Genomic DNA, 23,049 nt, shown 5'->3' on the forward strand with positions numbered 1-23,049 from the left:
GTTTTAGCAGAATGGCTGATATAGTAGTTATGTCAATAGGTTTAGAAAGCAAATTAGAGTGTTTGAAATGAAAATTATAGCAGCAGTAAGACAAAGATGGGCTTCCAGGTAGCTATTTTTTAAAGTCCAATAGTGTTGACTATGGAAGAGCCAAAAAAAGAAAAGGATTAAAAACAGAAACTGCATTTTAGGACTTTGGAATGGTAAAAGTCTTAAAATGCTGAACATGATATTTAGGGCTAGTAAAACTACAGATACTGTAACTGTAGGGACTGAAGCATATTACACACAGGGATGTATAGATGCAGTAGTTAAGCTAGGAGGCTGAATCCTGTAATCCTCACTAAACAAAAATCCCATTGAAGTCGGTAGAAGATTTGCCTGAACAAGGAATGTATAACCAGGCAATTAGAGACAAAGTTGCAGCCTGACCTTGACTGGGCCTTTGTGCCTGTGATTAGCTGTACCCAAAGCATCTGGGCACATTTGTTTAAAGGCACAGTCAATTTTGATGACAGCTCAAAAAAGAAATACAATTATGCCACAGTTTAAGTTCTAGTGGATCCAAATGACAAAAGCAAATAATAGCGAAGAGACATATTAAGGCAACACTACTATAATCTAAGTATTTCTGAAACAGCAAGTTCTGTGATCTTTGTTCCTTTCCTTCTCAGGAAAAACAGGAATTTAATAGATATTGCTCAAGTTTTGGCACTTATATTTGAGAGGGGCAGCTATTTGACTTTTCTTAAATGTAAGAGAGGATGGGAGATTGTCTGAGGTGTCAGCCTCTAGTTAAATCAATAAAAATATCTAAAAGCATCTGCCATACATGTTTATAAAGTTAAATTAATAATTACTGTCCAAATTGTTTTAGAACTATTTCAGTATGAAACAAAATGTCCTTAAAATTCATCCATTTATTTTTTTCCTTCTTTTGCGATCCTAGTTGAAATAAATTTGAAAATCAACAAAACACTTTCTTTTGAAGCAAAATTTGATTCAGCATACCAGAAATGTCATTCTCACTGCCAGTTACTCTAATGAGACATGTGTTCCTTGTGTCTGAATCTACTTTGTTTGAAAAGAGCTGCTTTTACAGCATTGAGGAAATTGCAGTTCTCAGTAAAAGAAATGTTAGAAACATGCAAGAACAAACAGAAATTGTTTCATGGTCTGGTCCTGTAAGTGGTGACCTCAGTGACTACAATGGGTTCTTGGTATTGCTAAATGCGTGTCCAAAATTCCAGTGTCCAGGACTGCAATCCTCTAGATACATGTGTGTGCTTTGTGGTACGTGCAATAAGATACTGGGGGGAAAAAGTCAAAGGAATCCTTCTACTGCACTGTTTTCGTGTGCACATAATTCCATCATGGCTTTTTATGAAAACCATTATAAGTAATCTCTCCAGATTGTCTTTAGGAAGTAGTTTCATATGCTTTGAAAAGCAATTCCTGAAAGGTTGCCAGTGGTGCTAGAGAATTAGAAATTTCTCTGCATAACTTCTGCTTTGACACTTTCTCCTGCTAAGATCTAAGAAAACCTCTAAACCTTTGATTTTGAAGATAATGAAAATGATAGGATCTATTTTTCTTTCAGAATGTCGAGAGCCTTTTGTTGTTTTTTTTTCCCTACTTTTTGTATCAGAATCTGTCAACTCAAGATGTGCACCTTTACTGCTGAAGAATAAAAACTCAGGGTGCTCCAAGCTGGAGACTGGTACACAGTCATAGTACTAACCCCCTTCTACTCCCTTATCTCTTCTGCCATTCCTGTTTTCATGTCACAAACCTGACTGGGTTTCTTTAACTAAAGACCTTTTGTTCAAGACTCTGTGACCAAGTGACTACAAAATGCAATGACACAAACCCTTTTTTAAAAATTAAAATTAAAGAATTAAAAACTCGTTTACTTCTAAACAAGTAAACAATTGTTTACTTCTAAGAACAGATAAAAAGATTAACCTGAGTAAATATTTCAATATAACAGTAAGGTTTATGTCTATGCTTAGCTTAATTTTAAACATTTTCCTTACATCTTTCCATAGACTTGGAATAACTAGAGCCTCTTTCTCCCTTTCTCCTGCTCTCTGTATGCTTCCTTTTAATATGTATAATCCATATCTGTTTTGTTTTTCATTAGTTTCTGGGCCTGGATAAGAATAGAGGCAGCTCAGCAAGGTGGTATAGGACAAGTTTCAACAAATGGCAATTATGATGGATTTCAAGATGCAATGTTGTATCTTCCATCAGGGGTTATATGTCTTCTTGATATTCAATAGAAGTTTATACCTCAGGGTGTACTTCTTGCAATAACTTCATTCTGCAGTCAAGCCTCATTCAAAAACTCTTCTGATAGCATACTGTGTTCAGCACTGGATTACCCTATGTCCTGTCAGTGTAAATTAGGATCTGTTTTAATACTGCTGATGTTCCCTGATCCCTTTTAAGTAACATTGCTGTACAATACGCTATTCAGAATAATTTAAGCCAAAAATAATGGGCAACATACATTTCTCCTGATTTAGTTGCATGAAAGAGAATTGTGACCAAGTCTCAATTTAGTTCTTGGATTTGCCATTCTCAAGGTTTCATTTGCCTTTCCCTATCTCTCATGCCTTGCTGGCAAATCTCTTAATACCTGTCAGGTTTTACATGGTACAATAAGCTTTCTCCTTAAGTGATACACAAGCATGATTTCTCTTTTTGTGATCAAAGACCCTTGTTGGGTTTTTGGTTTTTGTTTTTTTTTTTTTGTTTATTTGGGGTTTTTTTTATGTTTTTCTTCCCCATAGTTCAGAACATATGTGACAGCTCTGCAGAACTACCGATTTTTGTACTGTAGTTTGCAATGAAGTTAGCCAATCAGGGAAAGCAAAAAGGAAAAAAAAAGTATTACAGTCTCCATGTCTAAACAAATGGGTTTGTCTCTGCATAACTTATCTGTAACAGGTGTCAAATTGTGGTCCAAAGGATGTTTCACACAGAATTCAGACTAGAACAAAATTCCAGCACAAATTATCAGGTTAGGCACAAGCGGGTTGTGGGTAGCAGGTCCTCTGAATTGTATAACTACTCAGGCTAAAAAAATTCAGATGATCTCTTTCTTTTTGCCTGGATTAGCAAAGATCCTTTACCTAAAATATTTAAGTAATAGCTTGATAACAAAAATAAAAGGTTCTTCTGGTACTTTTTTGTTAATGAAATCTCACCATTTAATGCCTTAGTTTCTGAAACCTGTCTGATATGTTGGTCTGGTGTGTCACTTTGGCTTATTAAGTAGACTTGTCACAGTAACTGAAAAAACATGATGCTAAACAGCATAAACTAATAATAATGTAATTTTAATGGCATATACTTAGAAACCCTAAAATGAAATAAAATGCATAGGTTTCTGAACCCCATTGTTTCCTCTTTCATATATACAAAACCCGTTTGTAATAATTTAAAACAAAAGTTTTGTAAATAGAATTACTGTGTTATTACTTGCACACTTTAGTTTTTTGTTGAATTTTAAGTAGTGTGTTTTGTTTATGGCTGGAATATTTTTTTAAATAGTGACCAAGTAGGTGGTCTTGTAATTAATATTTCAGTACAGATCTGTAAACTGTGCAAGATTTGTTTAACAAAACAGAACTCATGTTCTTTTAGATTATGACATTTGTTTAGGAATAAAGTTCAAGTTTGTCTTTGAAATTCAATGATGTAGTTTCATGGCCTGTGAAATTATTTGTTTTATGAACCATTTTAAAAGTATAACCAATTCAAGAAATTTCTGTGGCCTGTTACTAAATATTTAGACTATGGATTAATTATATTTTCTCAGTGTTTCAAATAGTGATTTTGAAAACTTGTTGAAAAGGCAAGTTACTTGGTAGTGAGAGAAATTATACAACAGAGATAAGACATGATGTGTTCATGTAGTCTTTCCCATCCATAAATGACTACATTTTCAAAAATTCAAGAATAAGCAAAGGTTTTGAATTGAAAACTAAATAGTCTCATCACAGTGAGAACCAATGTGTTCAGCATAACTCAGAAACGTTCTTACAAATGTGCAATTTATTATTCCTGCTCTTAGTGAAACCTTCTTTTGTGAACGATTGACCTGTAGAATAGAAAACATGGTATAAAAACTACCTACTGCCTTCTTGAAGCCAGTCCCTTGATACACAGCCAGAACTCCTACCCACTGACTAATTAGGATCTGGGATGTATTCATGTAGTACAGGTACTGTGCTCAAGCAGTGTCTCACAATGTGCTGGCATTCAAATTAAAATGAATTTTAATTAATTTAAAATGAATTTACCCCTTACCTCTCCACTTAGTAGCTCTCAATTTGATACTGCGGAAGTTTTTAATTCTCTCTGCCAGTGTTTCACTTGCTCAAGTGATTGCAGCTCATTGCAGTGCTATCATGTTAATTTTTTTTTCACAAAAAAGACTCTATATTTGTTTGTTTGTTTGTTTGTTTTTGACAAAGCTAATGGTAGTTGTTAATAAAAGCAATGCCAGTGAAAGCTAAGCAAAGACTGAGAATCAGCAACCTTCTTTGAAAGGCCTGATAGTTTATTCTTTTGTACTGATTTTGATGGAATACATGTGACTGCTGAAAGGAAAACAAGAGGTTACAGGGTATTTTGAAACAGCAGCAATATTCAGACCATATTTTAAAAAAAAGCTTAACTGGCATTTTGTCTTTTTCTGAGAGAGTAAGATCTTCGAATGAGGAAGATTTCTAGTAGGAGTGCAGGTTTTTCTTTTCAGAATTGTGTGCTTTGCTTTTCTCAATGTTAGTTAAAGGTTGCTTAAAAGCATTCAGAATGAACATATTGTTTTTATAAAGTGTCAGATTCTACAGAGCTGCCATGTGACAGCCACACAGATGTCTCGTAGACGCAGCGCACGCAATCAGCACCAGAACCTTACTGGCTGCAGTGGCTGCATTGCAGAGGTTGCTGGCAAGGTTCTGAGCCTGTTAATCACCTTGATATCCCAGCATTCATCACAGTGTTGTCCTCTGTTTTCACTTTCTAAATGTTTTTTACTTACAAAGGGCTTCCCCTTTCTTCTAGTCGTGCATGTGGTCATGCATGGGATGCGCGCATTTGTCACCACTGGTCACTGGAGCTGCTGATGACCAGGAGAGTAATACACAAATCTCATCTGGTACAGATTGCGCTGCCTGATGTCTCCAAGATTTAATCAGATGTAAGCCTTTCAGCAGCAATAATCCAAATCCTAATTGATTCCAAATCTATCTGTAATGCTAGCTGGAAGCTTCAGTACAAGCCTTAGAATCAATTAAACAATCCAGACGAAGCTGAACTTAGACAGCCAAGGGTTATCCCATGTATTTGCAGCCTTTGACCTTTTTTGAAAGATCAGGCTGAAGTGTGTGAGAACAAAACCTTTCCTGTTACTATAATCTACTTGTGAAATTTCTTCCAAAAAAAGAGTCTAGCTAAGGTGCCACAAATCCTTGTTCTGAAAACTGCCCTCTGTTATAGACAGGAATGGTATGGATTGCCCAATTTTATAAAAACCTGTGAGAACAAGCTGTTCAAAATGAGTTTCTAAAGCAATCACTCAGCAGCCGACAGAGTTGCTCTAGAAAGCAACTAGAATTTTTTTTTCTTTTCTCTCCGCTTCCCAGGTAACTCAGATTAGAAAAAGGGTATTTTCATAAGCAATTCCCATTGAATATATGAAAGTACTGGCATGTTTTTAGTGAAGGTTGAGGAATGCAAGTACTTGAAGAATAAATACCAGCCAAGAAGCATGTTTCAGAACCTCAGCAGCAGCTAAGTGTTTGACTAAAGGACTTAAAGTAAGTACCTTTGTGCAAATCTATAAACTTAGATGTATGTTCCAGCATTGTCTAAGAATATCTAAATAAAATATTGCCCTAAAAATGCTGACATGGATAAAATTTAATTTCCCTTAACATGGAAATTTTACATTGCTGACTACCTCAGCCTAAATATTTGACTTATAAACTGGAGGAGCAATATTAAGTAGTATAAGCCTAGGATTGTTTTCTAGCAGTTTATGATCTTCTTCTCAAAACAAGAGAAAAAAGACATGATATATAATATAGAAGTAACACTTCTGTAGTCTTAAGTTTATCCTTATAGCCAATGTCTCTTTCTTCCTTCTTAGCAAATTCTTTTGAATTTCTTCCCAAACTCACTTATTTATCCTTGCCTATCTACTTTGTACATTCCTCACTCCTCCCATTTATTTGTTTTCTTTCCCTGATGTTATTCCTAGTATTTAAAATGCCATAGTGAATAGAAGTTACTTAAAGCAAAATGTAGTTCAGACTTATTTATTTTGTACTTCGATTCTTACTTTTTACATTTGTCTGATGTGCTTTGTAAGCTCTTTGGAGCAGAGACTGATTCTAATCTCTCTGCTGTTGTCATGATGTTTTGATTTAGTTCATATTAACTGCAGTGGTCTTTCTACTCATTTGAAGTGATGTGAAATAAAATTTATGTTCACTGTTACTGTTTGGCTTCTGTGAGACCCTGTTTTGTTACTGTATTGAATGGTGACTTAAAAGTTTGCAACTACAGTCATCCAAGTTTGCTGGTGACAAATGGGTACATGGGAGATCAAAATCAGGGCTTTTCCATTAAGGCCATAGAAGTGGACATAAAAGTTGAATTTAATTCTTAACTATAGCTACAATTTTTAATTTTTTTTTTTTTTTTTTACTGGCATAAACTTCTAAAAATACTAGCATTGAAATACATGGAACTGCAATAAATTATTATGCAAGTGAAGTGTTTGTAAATACTTCTGCAATATTTCCATTTTCTTAAAATTCATTTCAACATTCAGATTTAAATACTTGATTTTAACCCATTTCAGTCAATCATTAAATACAGAACATAAGCATCTTAAAACAGAGGGGCTTATAGACAGCATTTTCCTATTCAGAATTGTCCACAAAATCCTTGAAAATGAAATGAGCTGACAACTGTAGTCAGAACAGATACATAAGGTACCATTATAGCATATTGCACCATAAATTACGTGTCAAGCATGCTGCCAAATAGTAAGTGTTCTGACCTTTGTTATTAATAATAGAGGCAAACACTGGGGACATATGAAAGATAAGTAATGTAATGCATGGAAAATCTATTATACATTTGACTTTGTTAATGGATATAGAGCCTATTTGGTATGCTGCCCTTTCCCTTGCAAGCCATAGTTTTATGAAAAACAACATACCGTGTAATGGAAAGCCACATTGTGAAAAATATACTTGGATAGAATGAAGTATTCTGAAGTTAAATAATAGCAAGAGAGCACTTGTCATCAAGCTTTGCACCTTTATTTATATTTATTTGTCACTTCCCCTGTTCCTCATGAAAAATGTGAAATTAATGAAATGTAGAAGTGTATATTTATTGTATTCTCCATTCACACTTGTAGTTTTAGGTTGTTATTTTGCTTAATATCACCTATCATCTTGTAGAGTTTGGCTAGTCAAAGGTTTAATCAGTGTCTTTCTCTAGAATACACCTAACATTTTCAGATGTTCATGCAGGACAACAGTGATAATAGGTAAAAATGACAAAAAATAGTACAATGATCAACCAAAGGATAGAGATAAACACTTATGAAGGGAGTGGTGGTGGTTAAAAAAAAAAGTTCAAATGTCAATCCCTTAACTGATTTGAAAATGCCAAGAATATAGAAAGCAAGGAATAGAGAAAACCCCTTCCTGTTCAGTCACTCTTGGCTCTATTTCCTGCTTCCTTCTGAATGTAGAACATGGATTCCAGAATGCATTACCATTAAAACATTAAGCTGTTGGTCGATGATTTCATCAGGAGCGTTCTGTAATTATATGTAAATCAAATATCCATTTAAATTTATCAAAAAGCATTCATCCTAAAAGTCCTAGAATCTCTTTTATTACAACCTGTGCTAATGTTCTATTACTTTTTTCCCTCCCTTTGAACTTAACATTTGGGAATAACTAGCTTGGTGAAAGTAGTTGTAGCTACAAGCTGAACTTCACTAATCTGCACTTGCATAAGAAGAATGAAAAAGTAGAGCTCCTCTAATCTCTAGTACATTTTTGTTGATGTTACTTTCTTTGTGTCGTCATATATTCTAAATGTGTTTTAAGTCTCAATTTTTTTTTTGCAATGGAAATCCAGTGTCCTACACTACAAGCCAATGCATAATTAAGAAGGAGCAAAGAATAAAAGATGTGGACCAAGACAGTATATTTTTGGGAAATTACCAAAATTTGCACAAAATCAGAAATGCTGCCAGACTAGTATTATATTTACAGAAGCAGAGTGATTCTTCCCTTAAAAAGTAAGAAACTATTTCTAATGATCCTTAATGATCTGATGCTTATCCTGTATGCAGGACATTCTCTTGTAATCATCCAGAACTTAAGATTTCATTTGATGTTCATGTCAACAAGATGTTTGGCTGTTCTACAAAATTAAATCACAAGTTCCTTAAACAAATGTTCCTCTAAACAGTTTTCCACAGATGAGAGTGATTTGCTGCAGTAAAAAAATATGTAGATGTACAGGAAGAGATAGTTGACCTGCATCTCAAGGTAACACTGTAAGCATATTGAAAAATCAACATTTTTTTTTTCTCCCTAATTCTGGGAACTAGATGCAGTGTATTTAGTACATATATATGAATTTCCTTTTCCTTTTCTTTCTAAATTGGAAGAGGGGAGAGAACAAAAGTGCTCTAGTGATCAGATTTTTCCATGGTCATCTTTACAAGCAAATTAAGCTAAGCAGAAAATATTTCAGATGCAATAATGCTGATTTTTTTAAAGTAATTTTATATATCTGCTCCGGTAATTGTTTTCCTTTTGTTTATATTAAGGGAGTACTCAGAGAATCATAGAATAAGCTAAGCTGGAAGGGACCCATCAGGATCATTGAAGAACAACTCCTGGCACGGCACACAGCAGCCCCAAGAGTCACACCACGTACCTGAGAGCATTGTCTAAACACCCCTTGAATTCAGGGAGGCTTAGTGCTGTGACCACTTCCCTGGGGAGCCTGTTCCAGTGTCCAACCACTCTCTGGGTGAAGAACCTTTCCCTGAGATCCAAACTAAACCTCCCCCAACTCAGCTTCATGCCATTTCCTCAAATCCTGTCACTGGTCTTGTGATGAGATCAATGTCTGCCCCTCTGCTTCCCCTCGTGAGGATGATGAAGACCACAATGATGTCTCTCCTCAGTCTCCTTTAAACTGAACAAACCAAGTGTTCTCAATCACTTCAGACCCTTCACCAATGATGTGGTCCTTCTTTAATAGGTCCTTCTTTAATAGCTTGATTTTTTTTTTTTTTTTTTTTTTTTTTAATATTGAGGCACCAAAAACTACACACAATATTCAGGGTGAGGCTGCCCCAGTGCAGAGCAGAGCAGGACAATCCCCTCCCTTGCCCAGCTGGTGATGCTGTACCTGATGTCCCCCAGGACAGGGTTGGCCTGCCAGGGCACTGCTGACTCAACTTGACATCAACCAGGACCTCCAGGTCCCTTTCCAGAGCACTGCTCTCCAGCCTATCCTTCCTTAATCTATACACACAACCAGGTGTCTCAGGTTGTAGGCACATGGCACTATGGCCCATGGAATATCCAGGGTAAAATAAGACTTTATTATATTTGATACAATGCTTAATTAAAGCCATGAATTTCTTCATATTTTGAGTTTTATTCATACATATTTAATACACTCATAAAAACTTTTGTGTCCAACTGAAAAGACACTACTTGATTGCCTGACCAAAGACGAATTAATCAGCATGCATTATTTCTAACAATTTCACTTTCCTGCTCCATGCCTGACTTATCAACAAAGTAATATTGAGTTTCATTACCTATCTTCCTGATGCTCTCGGCCTGTATTTTGCATATCTGCAACAGCAGTAGACAAAGTTTTGTCTACTGTGGGTTGCATGGGCTTTTAAGGATCCATCAAAGGTGGCAAAGCTTTGGTTGAATTCTCTTTCCATGTTACCTCCATGATCTGCTAGGACTTCCTAGGATCAGCTACTGGATGGCTAAGCACAGGTTTTATTCCTGTGCCTTTTACATAATAGCCTGACTCCAGCCTTGTGACAGGATAGACACGCTGTGCCATGCGTATTCCCATCACGTGGCAGATGTGCATCTGCAACACTGGCATTGTGCTGGTGCAGCAACTTGCTTCCCATTACTCAAAGGCCATGTGCTGCAGCACCCCGAGGGAACAGTTTGGCAGGAGCGAAGCTGCTCAAGCCCTGCACTTCTCACCTCTCAGGAGGTGCAAGCAGCAAGTCACCAAATTAGTTGTTTGTTAAGCTTGGATTTTTGTCTATGACCCACTGATTGAGACCCTGAGTGACATCCTGCAAGGAGAGCAGGGGTGATGGGAAGTGAAAATCTCTGTGTTACCATTAAATTTGAAGTTAAAGCTCTTGGAAACTGATTGATGCATGGCTTGGGTCAGGGATGGCCCTTCCTCTAGTGACAAGCAAAAGATGAAGACCTGCATGGGAACATTCCTGAGACAATAGCACTGCTATGGTTGTTGAAACCTCCCAGGCCAGTTGTCCTCAAGGACACTGTGGTTAGTGAGGCTTAAGTGAAAACATTTTTGAACTTTGTAACACTTCGTCAAATGAAATGAATTTACAGTTGGTATTAGAATAATAGAATCATAAAATGGCCTGTGTTGGAAGGGACCTTAAAGATCATCTTAACTCTAGGTCCCCTGCCATGGACAGGTACAACTTTCACTACACCAGGTTGCTCACAGCTACATCCAGCCTGCCCTTGAACAATTCCAGGGATTAGATATCTACAACTTCCCTGGCTGACCTGGTCCAGTGCTTCATCCTCTTCACAGTTCTGTATATAACTGTGTTTACAGAAATGAGGTCTGTGAATTTGCCTTATCCTGAGGTGTTTCTGCTGTATTTGACACCAGATGAGGGAGTAGATGAAACCATACATGCCATTTTATACCCTCATAGCTGTTTGTGAGACAAGGAGCAGTTTTGATTCAGCTGGGCTTGTTCTGAGCTACCTGTTTTACTCACGTAATGCTCAAAGTCACTGAACTGAATGAGTTTATTTTTTGTTAGTGGTGAAGTCAGAGAAGAAATCATAAATTTCAGTTCATGTAGCTATGCATTTCTGCATTTAGACGTTTTACATTCCTACAGGCTTTTTGAGTAGAGCAACAATTTTGTAGTAAACTGTAGAGAGTCTCCAGCCTGTTGATGCATTTTGTACTAATGTACTGCTGTATTTTGTGTCTCATACTGCCATCTAAGGGCCATGTAGGCTGAGAAGGTGGCTAAAGGTTCTTCAATACTCTTTTTCTCCATACTGCCCTTCCCTTTGGGAACTCAGCAATCCATGGATGAGAAAGGTGGGCAGGGGATAAATGCCAGTCTTTTGATGCAGTATGTTTCATCTAAGAGAAACAGAGGAATCTTCCTGATAAGCAATAAACTGGAATGTCAATCTCAGTGATTTAGAATGAGTTTGTGTAAAAGCCAGAAAATAAGAAAGCAAGATAACAGGATTTGAGGCTACTCCTGAAACAGCAAGGGAGTGTGAGGTTTAGATTCTTCAAGGTACCTAAGTCCTCGTGTCCTACTGATTTAGGAATTAGTGCTTTATAATAGAATTTTCATATTAAGATTTTCCCTAGAAAGGTACTAAATTACATGATTTAATTTCTTCGTTTGGTGTTTTGTTTGTTGTTTTTTTTTTTTTTTTTTTTTTAAGTTTGTTTTTTTTTTTCCGTGGTTTTGCATTTCTGGGTGTTTTGATTTTCCAGGACTAAGGGATTAAACAGAAAAAACTTGGTGTTACTTTAGGAGTGTATGGTATTAAATAGCATGAACATCATTTAAATATTTTGGGGTTCAAGGATTGAGAATTTTATCACAAAAACTTATCTTTGCAGGGTAAAAATGCATTTTTTAAATAATCTGCAAACTGTATTTGTATAGGCTTAATTCTATAGCTCCTTTCTCACACAGATATTTTGATCTACAAGGGTGATAAAGAAGTGGTGGAAGAAGCAAAACATTTCATTCTTTGTCAGTATAGTAATGTTGGCATTGACTGACAGAAGCATTTTTATAATGAGGATCCCTTTATTTTACAATGTATGACTTGCTTTTCAGGCTAGTTTCCAGCAAACCTTGTGTACCAGGGAAAGTAATTATTCTTGCATGTTACTTTGGCAGGCTCATGGAAGCAAAGACCTGGAAGAGCAGTTGCGGTCTGTGTCCAGTGTGGATGAACTCATGACAGTACTTTACCCAGAATACTGGAAAATATTCAAATGTCAGTTGAGGAGAGGAGGTTGGCAACACAACAGGGAACACTCCAGCTTTGACACAAGATCAGATGATTCCCTGAAATTTGCTGCAGCACACTATAATGCAGAGATCCTGAAAAGTAAGTACAGGTCACAATCCTCGTTCCAACACACAAAAAATGAAAATCTGAAGGCTTTTCAGTTGTGTCAAAAACATTTTAAAAACTAAGCATCGTCAGTAAACCAACATCAGCAGTTTGATAGGATGTGTTCTCTATAATGTAAAATCTTTGATAGTCAGTCTTTCATAATGAAACAAATCACTCTGCAGGCATATTTTATGTATGTCCATTGTATAAAAGTACTTTCTCAGCTCAGTAGAGAAAGTGTAGTGCTTGTTTTCAAGTATAAGGAATCCTACTTCGTAGAGGCTGTAACAATTTTGCAGAAAGCAAAGAGGATGCTAATAGTTTGTCTCATTGAACTATTTATTCTCATTTTCTGCAGTTGCATCACAGCTGGTAGTGCTTTCTTCTCTTATGCACTATGACTTTGGAACGCCAAATAATCCACTTGTAACTTTTTCATGTTACAAGAGGATAGTTGTAATGATGTTGTGCTAAAAATAGCAAAACAGTTTTCAAACCATTGTGTTTGAATACCTTTCAGTGTTTCAGACAGCTTCGATGAAAATATATTAACTTACAGTTTAAGCAAGTGTTTGTAGGCAAAGAAATGCAGGATTTATAGCAGAAGCTGTGTTTTTTGACATGATATTGGAAGTCATGTACCTTAATGGAGAGTTTAAAGTACGCGTACGGCAAAATTTCCATTTTTGTTGAATAGCTTGAAATAGCTTGTTGAAATCTAGTGCCAAAAGGGAGTAAAGGGACCTGTACAGGTGCAAGTCTTGGGGCTGTTTAGTGTAAGATTACATTTAGTAAAATGTTGTATAACACAATACAAAGCCTTTGCCCAAATTAGTGTGGATAATCTGGGCATAAAATCATCCATCAGATTAAATCACATGCTGAGCATAATTGCTAAATAGTGAGCTTTTGCTTTAAATTATACCCTTCTAGTTAACAAAATATACATGTATTGAAATTATTTTCACATTAAGTGTATAAAATTTAACAATTCTAATATATTATATCCAAGTGAAGTACTGTGTGGGGCTGGTTCAAATTACTTTGCAGAAGTGTGCAGAACTAAAGTGCAGACTTTACTCAAGATGAGACTTGCCCCAGGTGAAGAAAGGACACGTGCAGCTTTAGCTGCTGGCCAGCAGTTTGAGGGAGGTGATTCTGCCCCTCCCTCTGCTCTAGTGAGACCCATCAGCAGTACTGTGTCCACAGTGTCCAGCTCAGGGGCCCCCAACACAAGAAGGATGTGGACCTGTTGGAGCAGGTCCAGAAGAGGGCTGTGAGGACGTTCAGAGGGCTGGAGCACCTCTCCTATGAAGATGGGCTGAGAGAGCTGAGGCTGCTCAGCCTGGAGAAGAGAAGACTCCCAGGAGTTCTTACAGCAGCTTTCCAGAACATAAAGGGGTCTATATGAGAGATGAAGAGAGATGTTTTAGCAGGTCCCGTTGTGGTAGGACAAGGGTAATAATTTTAAACTAAAGAAAGTAGATTCACACTAGATAAAAGGAAGAAAACTTTTACTATAAGGATGGTGAATTACTGGAACATGTTGCCCAGTGGGGTGGTAGATGCCTCATCCCTGGAAACATCCAAGGTCATTCAAGTTTGGATGGGGCTCTGAGCAACCTGATCTGATTGAAGATGTCCTTGCTCATTACAAGAGGGTTGGACTAGGTGGCAGGTGACCTTTAAAGGTCCTTTCCAACACAAGTCAGGCTATGATCCTGTGCTTTAAGGTCTCCCCTGCCTGTTGGGTTCCCTTTTAGCTCCACTGTGACTCTTCATCTGCTCCATGATGATATGTCATGTCCCTGTGAAGGAGAAAAATCAGCTAGAAGGTAACATAGAAAGATGTGTATTTCACTGACTGAAGGGTGTGACTCTAGAATTTCATATTCTGGTTTGAAAGTTTAAAAAGGAATCCTAATTTACTGCAGGATAGTTTTGATTTTAAACAGTTACTTTATAACATGAAATTCCTTGTAACTTGGCAGGTATTGATACTGAATGGAGAAAAACTCAGTGCATGCCACGTGAAGTGTGTGTGGATGTGGGAAAAGAGTTTGGAGCCACCACGAACACCTTCTTTAAACCCCCATGTGTATCCATCTACAGATGTGGAGGTTGCTGCAATAGTGAAGGACTTCAGTGTATGAATATCAGCACAAATTACATCAGCAAGACAGTAAGTTCTCACACTTTTACAGTCCATGTACTCCTTGCAAGTACATTAATGTTCATGCATATTTTAAACCTTCTTATTGCTACTATGACAAAGGAAATGCGCGGAGAGGGGGTGGGGTCAAAGGTGGGGATACAGGGAACAAAGGAGACAAAGGGATTATGGGAAGAAGAAACCTCTCCACGTGGCCGCCCTCCATCTTGGGAAGAGAGAGGCCCTAGCCACGTGGCTGCGGCTTCCTCAGGGGGACAAAGAAAGGGATTCAGGGGAGCAGAGCAGCGCGGGGTAGCGCCAGAACTAGGATTTCTAACTGGGAAAAAGGGATTGGAAAAGGGGTTTGGGGTTAGTTCAGGGCGGACGGGGAGCCCTCCCGCCCAATGGGTACAGACATCGCGGTGATGACGTGTACTACAGCGACCAATGGGAACACGGCAGGGGCAGACACGAGACTTTGGGGTGAGTGGGACCGCGAGAACGGGAAGACGGGCACGGAAACCACAGGAGTAGGGGAAAACCCGGGGGATGCACGAGGGTACAAAGAACTGGAAAACTAACAAAGAAAAAATCTATTATGTGAACCCAAACCTGGGATGCAACAGAAATGGTTGATTCCAAAATACCCAGGAAAAACAACTGAAGACACTGTTGCCTGGGAAAAAAACGTGTTTAACACTCTTTTCCCCAAAATATTTTTATTTTTCCGGGGGAAAAAAAATTATGATTTCCCATTCTCAATTTTGAGATTATCCATGAAACTTAATTCTCTTTTTTTTTTTTTTCATCTATCTTATGTCTGTATGGGGCAAGCACTCCATGGAAAACTAGCATGGAATTTTATTAGTGTAGACTGCTGCAGGACAGGTGCAGGCAGGATACATGTTTCAAATAAGGCCTTTTAGGAAGGGTGTTTTGCTATTTTAAGACATATTAGCATTATGTGCCTATTTGTTTTGTTGTAATGCATCTTGTTCCAGTATATGTGAAAGTTTTGTTCTTCAAGTTCAGGGTTAGTGATCAGGTAGGAGTGTGCAGAGATCGTGCACTGAGCCTGTGAGTTGCCTTTAAAGTAGCATGTACTACATTATTCTGAGTAGATACAGGAATTATCACAATTATCTTTCAACATTTCCCTCAAAAATCATGTAACAGTAGTCATACTTAAAAACATTCCCTAGGGTATTTTCCTGTTATAATAGTATTTGGTGGAGGTTTTGTTGGTTGTAGGCTTTTTCACTTTTTAGTGTAAATCTTGCTTTCTTTTTCAAGAGGATTCATCTAGCTGAAGATGCAGTATGTATTTATAATGAAGACAAAAAACTTCATAGCCAGCTATAAAATTGAAGCCCTTAGAAATGTCATTCCTTTATCAAAAAACTTCTTAGTGCTCTCAGCCTGTTCTGGGGGGAATTAGGAAAAGGGAACTTAAAGAAAACAGTAAAACCCATGAATTTTGTAGGGTGCATTTTCTGCCCTCATTTCTCACCAAATCTGTCTGAAATGGTATATACTTCCAAGAATTTTCAATCCTAAATTTAGGCTACTGGTAGACAACCATGCAGCACAGGAGTAATGTAGCTCAAATAGCTGAAATGAGGATAACAACATTGACTTTGTTCAAGCTTTAGTGTTTTTCTCATTATTAGGAGAAACCATTGTCTCAATTCCACTTGCTTGAAGGATGCAAATACAATTTTCATTTTAAAACCCAAGAAGTGGGACTGTTTTGTTTTGTGTTTTTTTTTTTTTTTTCATGCATTGGTAAAGTTTAGCTTACGAAAATAAAGGATTATCTCATCACAGAGAGAGCTGTTCACATAATACAGATTTCCTAGTTTTTGAGCTATGTCAGTTTGGGCTAAATCATATCTTTCTCTTCATCTTACTGTTCACATCTGTTGAGTGAAGTAGTTTTTTCCCCAGGAGAAAATGTTTAGCACTGAGTTTCCTTTGGAAGTTCTTGGTGCAATTGGTGATGATATGACATAGGAGTAGTTAAAATTTGAGAGACTCTGAAAAGGAAAATCTTAAAGGTCTTATTAGAAAGAAGAGGCAATAATACTGTTTTGTTTTCTTACTTATCCTGTAAAAGCAAGCAATTGTATCTATGAGTTTTCTGTTTTGCTTCTGATTTCCAGTTTTATCTGGTCCTTGAGAGAATGCAGTTTTAAAAGAAGCCTTAATAAAGGATCAGACCTACAGCTATATATCTTTATCTGTCACATCTCAAATTTTCTAAAATTATGTGAGTACAGTATAAACCATATCAGATGAGAATTAGGAAGAAAAAAAAAGTATTGGATTCAAGACCTTCTGTGGAATTCGGGTACCCTACACATCTATTTTTGCCACAATTTCTCTTATTTCCTGAAATAAACAAGTACTAATAGTTTTCTCATAATTCACCAATTTTTAGCTTTATTTTTTGTGCATAAGCTCTGTAAGATAACTTCATACTGTTCACCCTGCAGAAAAAGTGCTTATTGGGAAATTAATTTTTATCTGGAGTTCTTACTGTGAGGCCAAGCACTAACATTGGTTCCAGACATTAAAATATAAAGAAAGATTATATCAGCTTTCATCAAAATTAATTAAAAATAAAGCACAGAAATTATTTTTATAGGGGGCAAATAATTGATTTCCAGAAGAATGGACCAGGTCAGATGTTCCCAGATTACCTTGTGGAACACAGTGGTGGTCCAGAGCAAGGTCAATAGTTTTCCAGTTCAGGCTGTATTCCTCCTTTCTAGCTACTTAAATTTATTGAGAGAAAAGTAGAAACATATTCTGCTTTCTTTAATACCATTTTTTCCCAAACCCTGTTTTTGTAGTTGCTAAGGGATGTTTATACAACCAGGATTGAGATATGAGACTTCTTAATTAAGATACGGTACAAGATCTGTGGCAATATTTGAAGACTCCCTAGGCTAATTCACAAACTGCAGCAGGTCCTCTCCTGCCTGCAGTAGCCCAGTTTTTAAGTGGTGGCTTGTCTAGTAGGGATCTGTGGGAAATGTGACTGGTTGGGTTTTCATTTTGTGGTGTGGTTGTTTGGGTTTTTTTTCTCTGATCTGTTATCAAACAGCTGTTCTCTGTTTCCATGGCACAAATAATTCAACAGTGCTTACAAAGATTGTGGAACTACCTGGTGCAGTTATAGCCTGTCCCTCATCAGCACTTTTTTATGCCCCACCTGCAGGCACTTGCTTAGAGGTTGAAGGGAAGCAGGGGGCAGATGTCAGAAGGACATTTTTTTGGCTTTTTTCAGATCACTTGTTGTAAAGGTCCTAAATCATCTTGTTTCATGGTTACAGTTATAGTCCCTCAAGGGAAAACATCTATTCAAGCAGATCAAAATTAGATTTAGAGGAGATTTTCTCACAGGAAACAAGTTAACAACATGAAATTGTTTGCCCAGTTTGGGGTGTATGCAGTGTTCTTTTTCACAATTCAGATATGCCACAAGAATATTCTGTTGTTTTCAACATTAGCATTTCTACCTTTTCCCATGCATTTTTCTGGTAGACTAACTATTGTAGTGATATAGTAGGTACTTTTAATAGTGGGGGATATATAAGTTCCAAAAGTTTTTTGTTAATATTTCTGGGAAAAGAAAGGGATTAAAGTAGAAAAAGATAGAATAAGAAAGCCGAGCATATTAAATAAATATGACTTTATTATGTCAAATACCTGGTTTTGTATCCCACATAAACCTTGAAATAGTTTTTCAAGAAAGTTCAACAGTAAAATAATGACGATATGCCATTTCTCAAATAGTTTATGTTCATTCTTTTCAATATAGAGATGTTTAGTTTTGAAATCAGTCTTATGTCCTTAGTTTAAAAATCTCTGTAGACACATTGTACTGTGTTACACTGGTTATATTTGGCTGGCCTTACTGACACTTTAGAAAGTGCAAAGATCACAAGTGATGGAAACTTAGACTCAATCAGTTAAAGGGAAACTTGCCAAAATAAACCACAGGCCATCAGAAGAACATGAGGTAGTTAATGTAGATCTTGGGGAAAAAAACATACATAAAATCCTGTATTTGAAAAGTATCTAGAATTATGGCCTTCCCACACAATAACAGTTTTGATATATTTCAGAAATCAGTGAGCATATTAATAATTTTATGTGTGCTGATACAATGGATATTGGCACATATGATGATAGTGCTGAATAAATTAATTTAGCCACTGAAGCAAAGAAATGCTTTGTATAAAAACCCTCAGTTTTTCTGGTAAGTATGTTATGAAGTCCTTTTAGTGTAAAGAAGAAGCCATCCAGGCCATGGATCAAAATTACACCTTTTGGAGCTTTGAGTAACCTGGTCTAATGAAAGGTGTCCCTTCCCATGGCAGAGGGGTTCTAATTAGATGATCTCTAAGGTCCTTTCCAAACCAAACCATTCTATGTTTCTAAGACTCACTGAGAAGGAATATATGGAAAATTGCTTTTTCAGGAATTCTGATAGCACTTTTTGTCTACACATTCAGAGATTACCATCTTATGTTAGATTTTTTTTTCTTTTTTTCTAAGTTTAAAATCATATTAAGTTCTAGGTTGTGGACAGTACTTGGTAAAGAAATCCTAGAAACGGTGTGAAAGACTGGAAGACCTGCCATCTGGCTTTCTGTGCTAAAACAGCCTTAGACTGGCTGAATGGCAGGTGTTGAATTCTTACTAAATGCATTAATTATTAATGGCTTTCAATTGTTCTTCAATTACACAGAGCTTCTATTAGTATGTGCTGTACTCTGAGATTAACAATGTGTAACTGATTCATGTTTACAATTGGCAGCTTTTCTGGAGGAGGACAGAAGTTTGTGATTATCTGGGGGGGTTTTATGGGTTTGTTTGTTTGTTTTTGTTATATATATATATTACTCTTTTGTTATACAATCCCTCATTGCTTCTGTTGTTGCTTTCCACTGGTTTACTGGCAATGCAGTGTTGGTGGCAAAAAGGTACAGGGCAGCATGGGCAATTGAGTCTATTTTTTTCTTTTATTTGCCTCTGACTGGAACAATACTCATAAATTGCTGTTTTATTTATTATAACTACTAACATTTTTCAGAGCAATAAAAGCTCTCCACTTTTCAAAGACTTCTCTAATCCTTACTGCTATCAGATCTTATGTTCTTCGGGGGACCAAAGCTCATTTGTTGTAGTCTTTGGTACTGAATATCTGTCTTTAGCCATTGGTACCTGAAGGACATGGCTTTTCCCTTTAGAGTGAATTAGTCTGGTTTTTTATCATAATTTAAAGTTGGAAAGGAAGAGAAGATTTGGGCTTCTAAAAATGCAGTAAAACCAATATTTTAGAGAATGAGGGATCAAACAGAAATATAAGCCATTTGGTCTCCAAGAAGAATTACCCATTTGGACCATGTGGGTAGCAGCAATATTAGCCACAGCCAATAGTGGTGCCAGAAAAAGAATTGCGAACCAGCCTCATACATAGATGTTATGAGGCATTTTTCATAGAAATACCCTTTCTATGTATTGACATTTGGCTGTTAAATGTTGCCAAACATGCCCTATAGTGACAGCAGATGTTGAGCTTATTGTTCTGTTGGATGAGGAAGGAGAGCAAAAAAAAAAAAATTGTAGATGTTATCAAAACCATAAAGCATTGTTTATGGTCAGGTTTTACATAATCTGAAATGTTTTACTTAGATGATTCGAACATAAGTGATGCATGTTGAGAGTTTATTCACTTGAATAGTTTCACTGAATAAATAGTAACAACTATTGGGTGAGGTAAAATGCATTACCATTAAGAGGATTTATTTGAACAAATTGAAGGCAATTTGAGGAGGTCAAGGAAGCCAGTCTACCTTTATGTTTTTTAACTAGACTTTTTTCTCACTGCACCACTGAAGTATTGATGGGAATAGTTGTTAGCAATATTCATGTCATAACTGATACCTTTCACAGCTTTAGTGGAAGGATAAATGTAAATTAATTCATGTTCACCATCATTTCCATTTCCATTACCATGACTGATACAGCTCAGCTGGTTTTATGAAATGTGTATCTCCTGAAGCTGAATAGGACAGTTAGGCAGGGACCTACCTCTTTTAGGTCCTTTGGAAATGTAACAGTTGTCCTGTGCTGCCATCTCTAGTGGTCTGGAGTCTGCTATGCTTTGCAGCATGGAAAATTGATCTACTGCAAGAACACAGGAAGAACATGCACTTGTTTTCCAGCTGCAGTTAGGTCCATTCACAGGCTCATGCTTATTTCATTTTGTAAGATTTATCAGTTCTCTTTTTATTCCAGCTTCAGAAAAGCAAGGTCATATTATCATGAGAGAACAGAAAAAACAAGATTCTCCTTCATGTGTAATATTGTAATTAAGTTCATACTCTTTGTTCTGCCCATCAATTCATTATATCTTCTAAGAATCAGCTTTCTTAGCAGGTGAATGAGTCCCTTAATGGTGTGTTTTATATTTTGAAGCATTTAAAATTACCAGTATTCTGATTACATTTGCATGCTGCCTATGTGACATACTCTGAAGTTACAGATTTTTAAAGAGCATTGCAAATACATCTCAGCTAAAAATTTGCTTTTTATACAATCTTACCAACTGGAACTGGAATAAAAAAACAATGACCAGTTTTAAAGGTAATAAATCCCTAGAAGAAGCAGAAATGTTTTTAAATGTGTTTGGAAGAATGACTGAACGCCTAAAAGGCAGCAGTGCGCTGTTGCCCTTCTTAAACACTACCAAAACCCAGCTTTTAAGAGTTTGACCTAGCGCATTTGTCCTAGCTTTTCAGGAGATTATTGAGACTTGAGTTTTACAGCAAAACCTACTTAATTTGGTAAAATAGGTGTCCTGAACTGAAAACTGAAATGAGTCTCTCTGTTTTTCTGTTATCACTTGTTCAGTTTTACTACAAGGTATCAGTGAAGTTGTCCCCTTTCACCAGCTGAACTATAATTCCCACTAAAATTAAGGTTTTGTTAATTCACATACAGATTATTTTATCAGTAGTGGATATTTCTTAATACTTTGAAAAAAAATATGGATAGTTAAAGATATATTTCATCAGGATAGACATATAATTTGAACAGATGCAAATACAAAAAATTTTAAAAGTGCAGTATGCTGCAGTTCAAACGTTATTCATCCAAAACTGCTTTGATCAAAGTCCACTATACTTCTGTTTTACATAAGCTTTTTTAATTGTGCAACTGATGTATTAGGTGCTAACTTACTGTCTTTTTTATATTATTCTTCAGCTTTTCAAAGCACCTTCCAAATGTTTCATTTTCGATTTTTTTTAGATGCTGCCAATTTGAAGTCATTGTCTCTAGAAAAATGAGTCTTTTGAACATTTTCCTCTAGTATATTAAATGTTGTAGTAAGCAAACTGACATGTAACAGGGTTTAACACTAAAAATGTTAATTGCCACACCATTTTTGCACATAATAATTATTTAGCAATATAATTGAATGCTGGAAGACAACAAAAAAAAAATCTGAACTTAAATTTGTGACAGGTTTTTCATATGTCCTTATATTAGTTTTAGCTGGATCTACATCAGAAGTTTTTTGCTTTGCCTTTTGTAGCTGTTTGAGATCACGGTGCCGCTGTCCCACGGCCCCAAGCCCGTCACCGTCAGTTTTGCCAACCACACGTCCTGCCGGTGCATGTCCAAGCTGGATGTGTACAGACAAGTCCACTCCATCATAAGACGTTCCTTGCCAGCAGCACAAACTCAGTAAGTATGAGGCTTGTCTTTCCTTTCACATCATGAGCAAGCCTAGGTAACTCAGATTTAAAATACTGCTGGGAAGCTTTCACAGTTAGGATAGGCGGACTATGCATGGTGGTAGCAGAACGCATTCTGCAAGGGAGCTGCCATTAGTTTTCACAAAGACAATTTTACTAAATTAACATCACCTTTCTACCCAGTAGATAAACTAGAACAAGATGATTTAAAACTGAAGAATAGCATGTGTGGGATTTGCTTGATGAAAGAGCTGCAGTCCAATTGAGACTTGAATAAAACATCAGCAAAATCAATTTATTTTTAAAAGAAAAGCTAAAAGTATCTTTGTAAATAGGTAGGAGACAACATTTCTCTCTCAATCTATATTTTCATATTTTAAATGCTTTTTTTAAAGGCTTGTTTTTAAGGAACCTTTAACTTACAAATCTTCTTTTACATCTTCATGTGCCAGAGGTACATGTAAAATAGAATGGAAGGGGGAAATAAAGGGTGAATTGACATTCCATAGAAGTAGCATATTGATTTTTGTGTGTCTGTGATTTTGAATGAAAAATGTCACAGAACAATCTTGCACCAGAAACTGATTTTAAGTTATTAAAACACTTGAAGATCTCCTTCCTTAATTTAGAGGTTTAAGTGATG

The 23,049-nt window shown here is 36.6% G+C and overlaps 1 protein-coding gene across 1 annotated transcript in view; it reads left to right on the forward strand.

The window, feature by feature from the left end:
* Positions 1-23,049, forward strand: part of VEGFC (vascular endothelial growth factor C) — a 70,488-nt gene that overhangs the window by 40,453 nt on the left and 6,986 nt on the right. The window contains exons 2-4 of the mRNA XM_068187024.1: positions 12,257-12,470; positions 14,471-14,661; positions 22,244-22,395. Of these exons, the coding sequence (XP_068043125.1) occupies positions 12,257-12,470; positions 14,471-14,661; positions 22,244-22,395 (557 nt within the window). The remainder of the gene's footprint in view (positions 1-12,256; positions 12,471-14,470; positions 14,662-22,243; positions 22,396-23,049) is intronic.

This window comes from Anomalospiza imberbis, chromosome 4, assembly GCF_031753505.1.
Source record: "Anomalospiza imberbis isolate Cuckoo-Finch-1a 21T00152 chromosome 4, ASM3175350v1, whole genome shotgun sequence".
Taxonomy (NCBI): Eukaryota; Metazoa; Chordata; class Aves; order Passeriformes; family Viduidae; genus Anomalospiza; species Anomalospiza imberbis.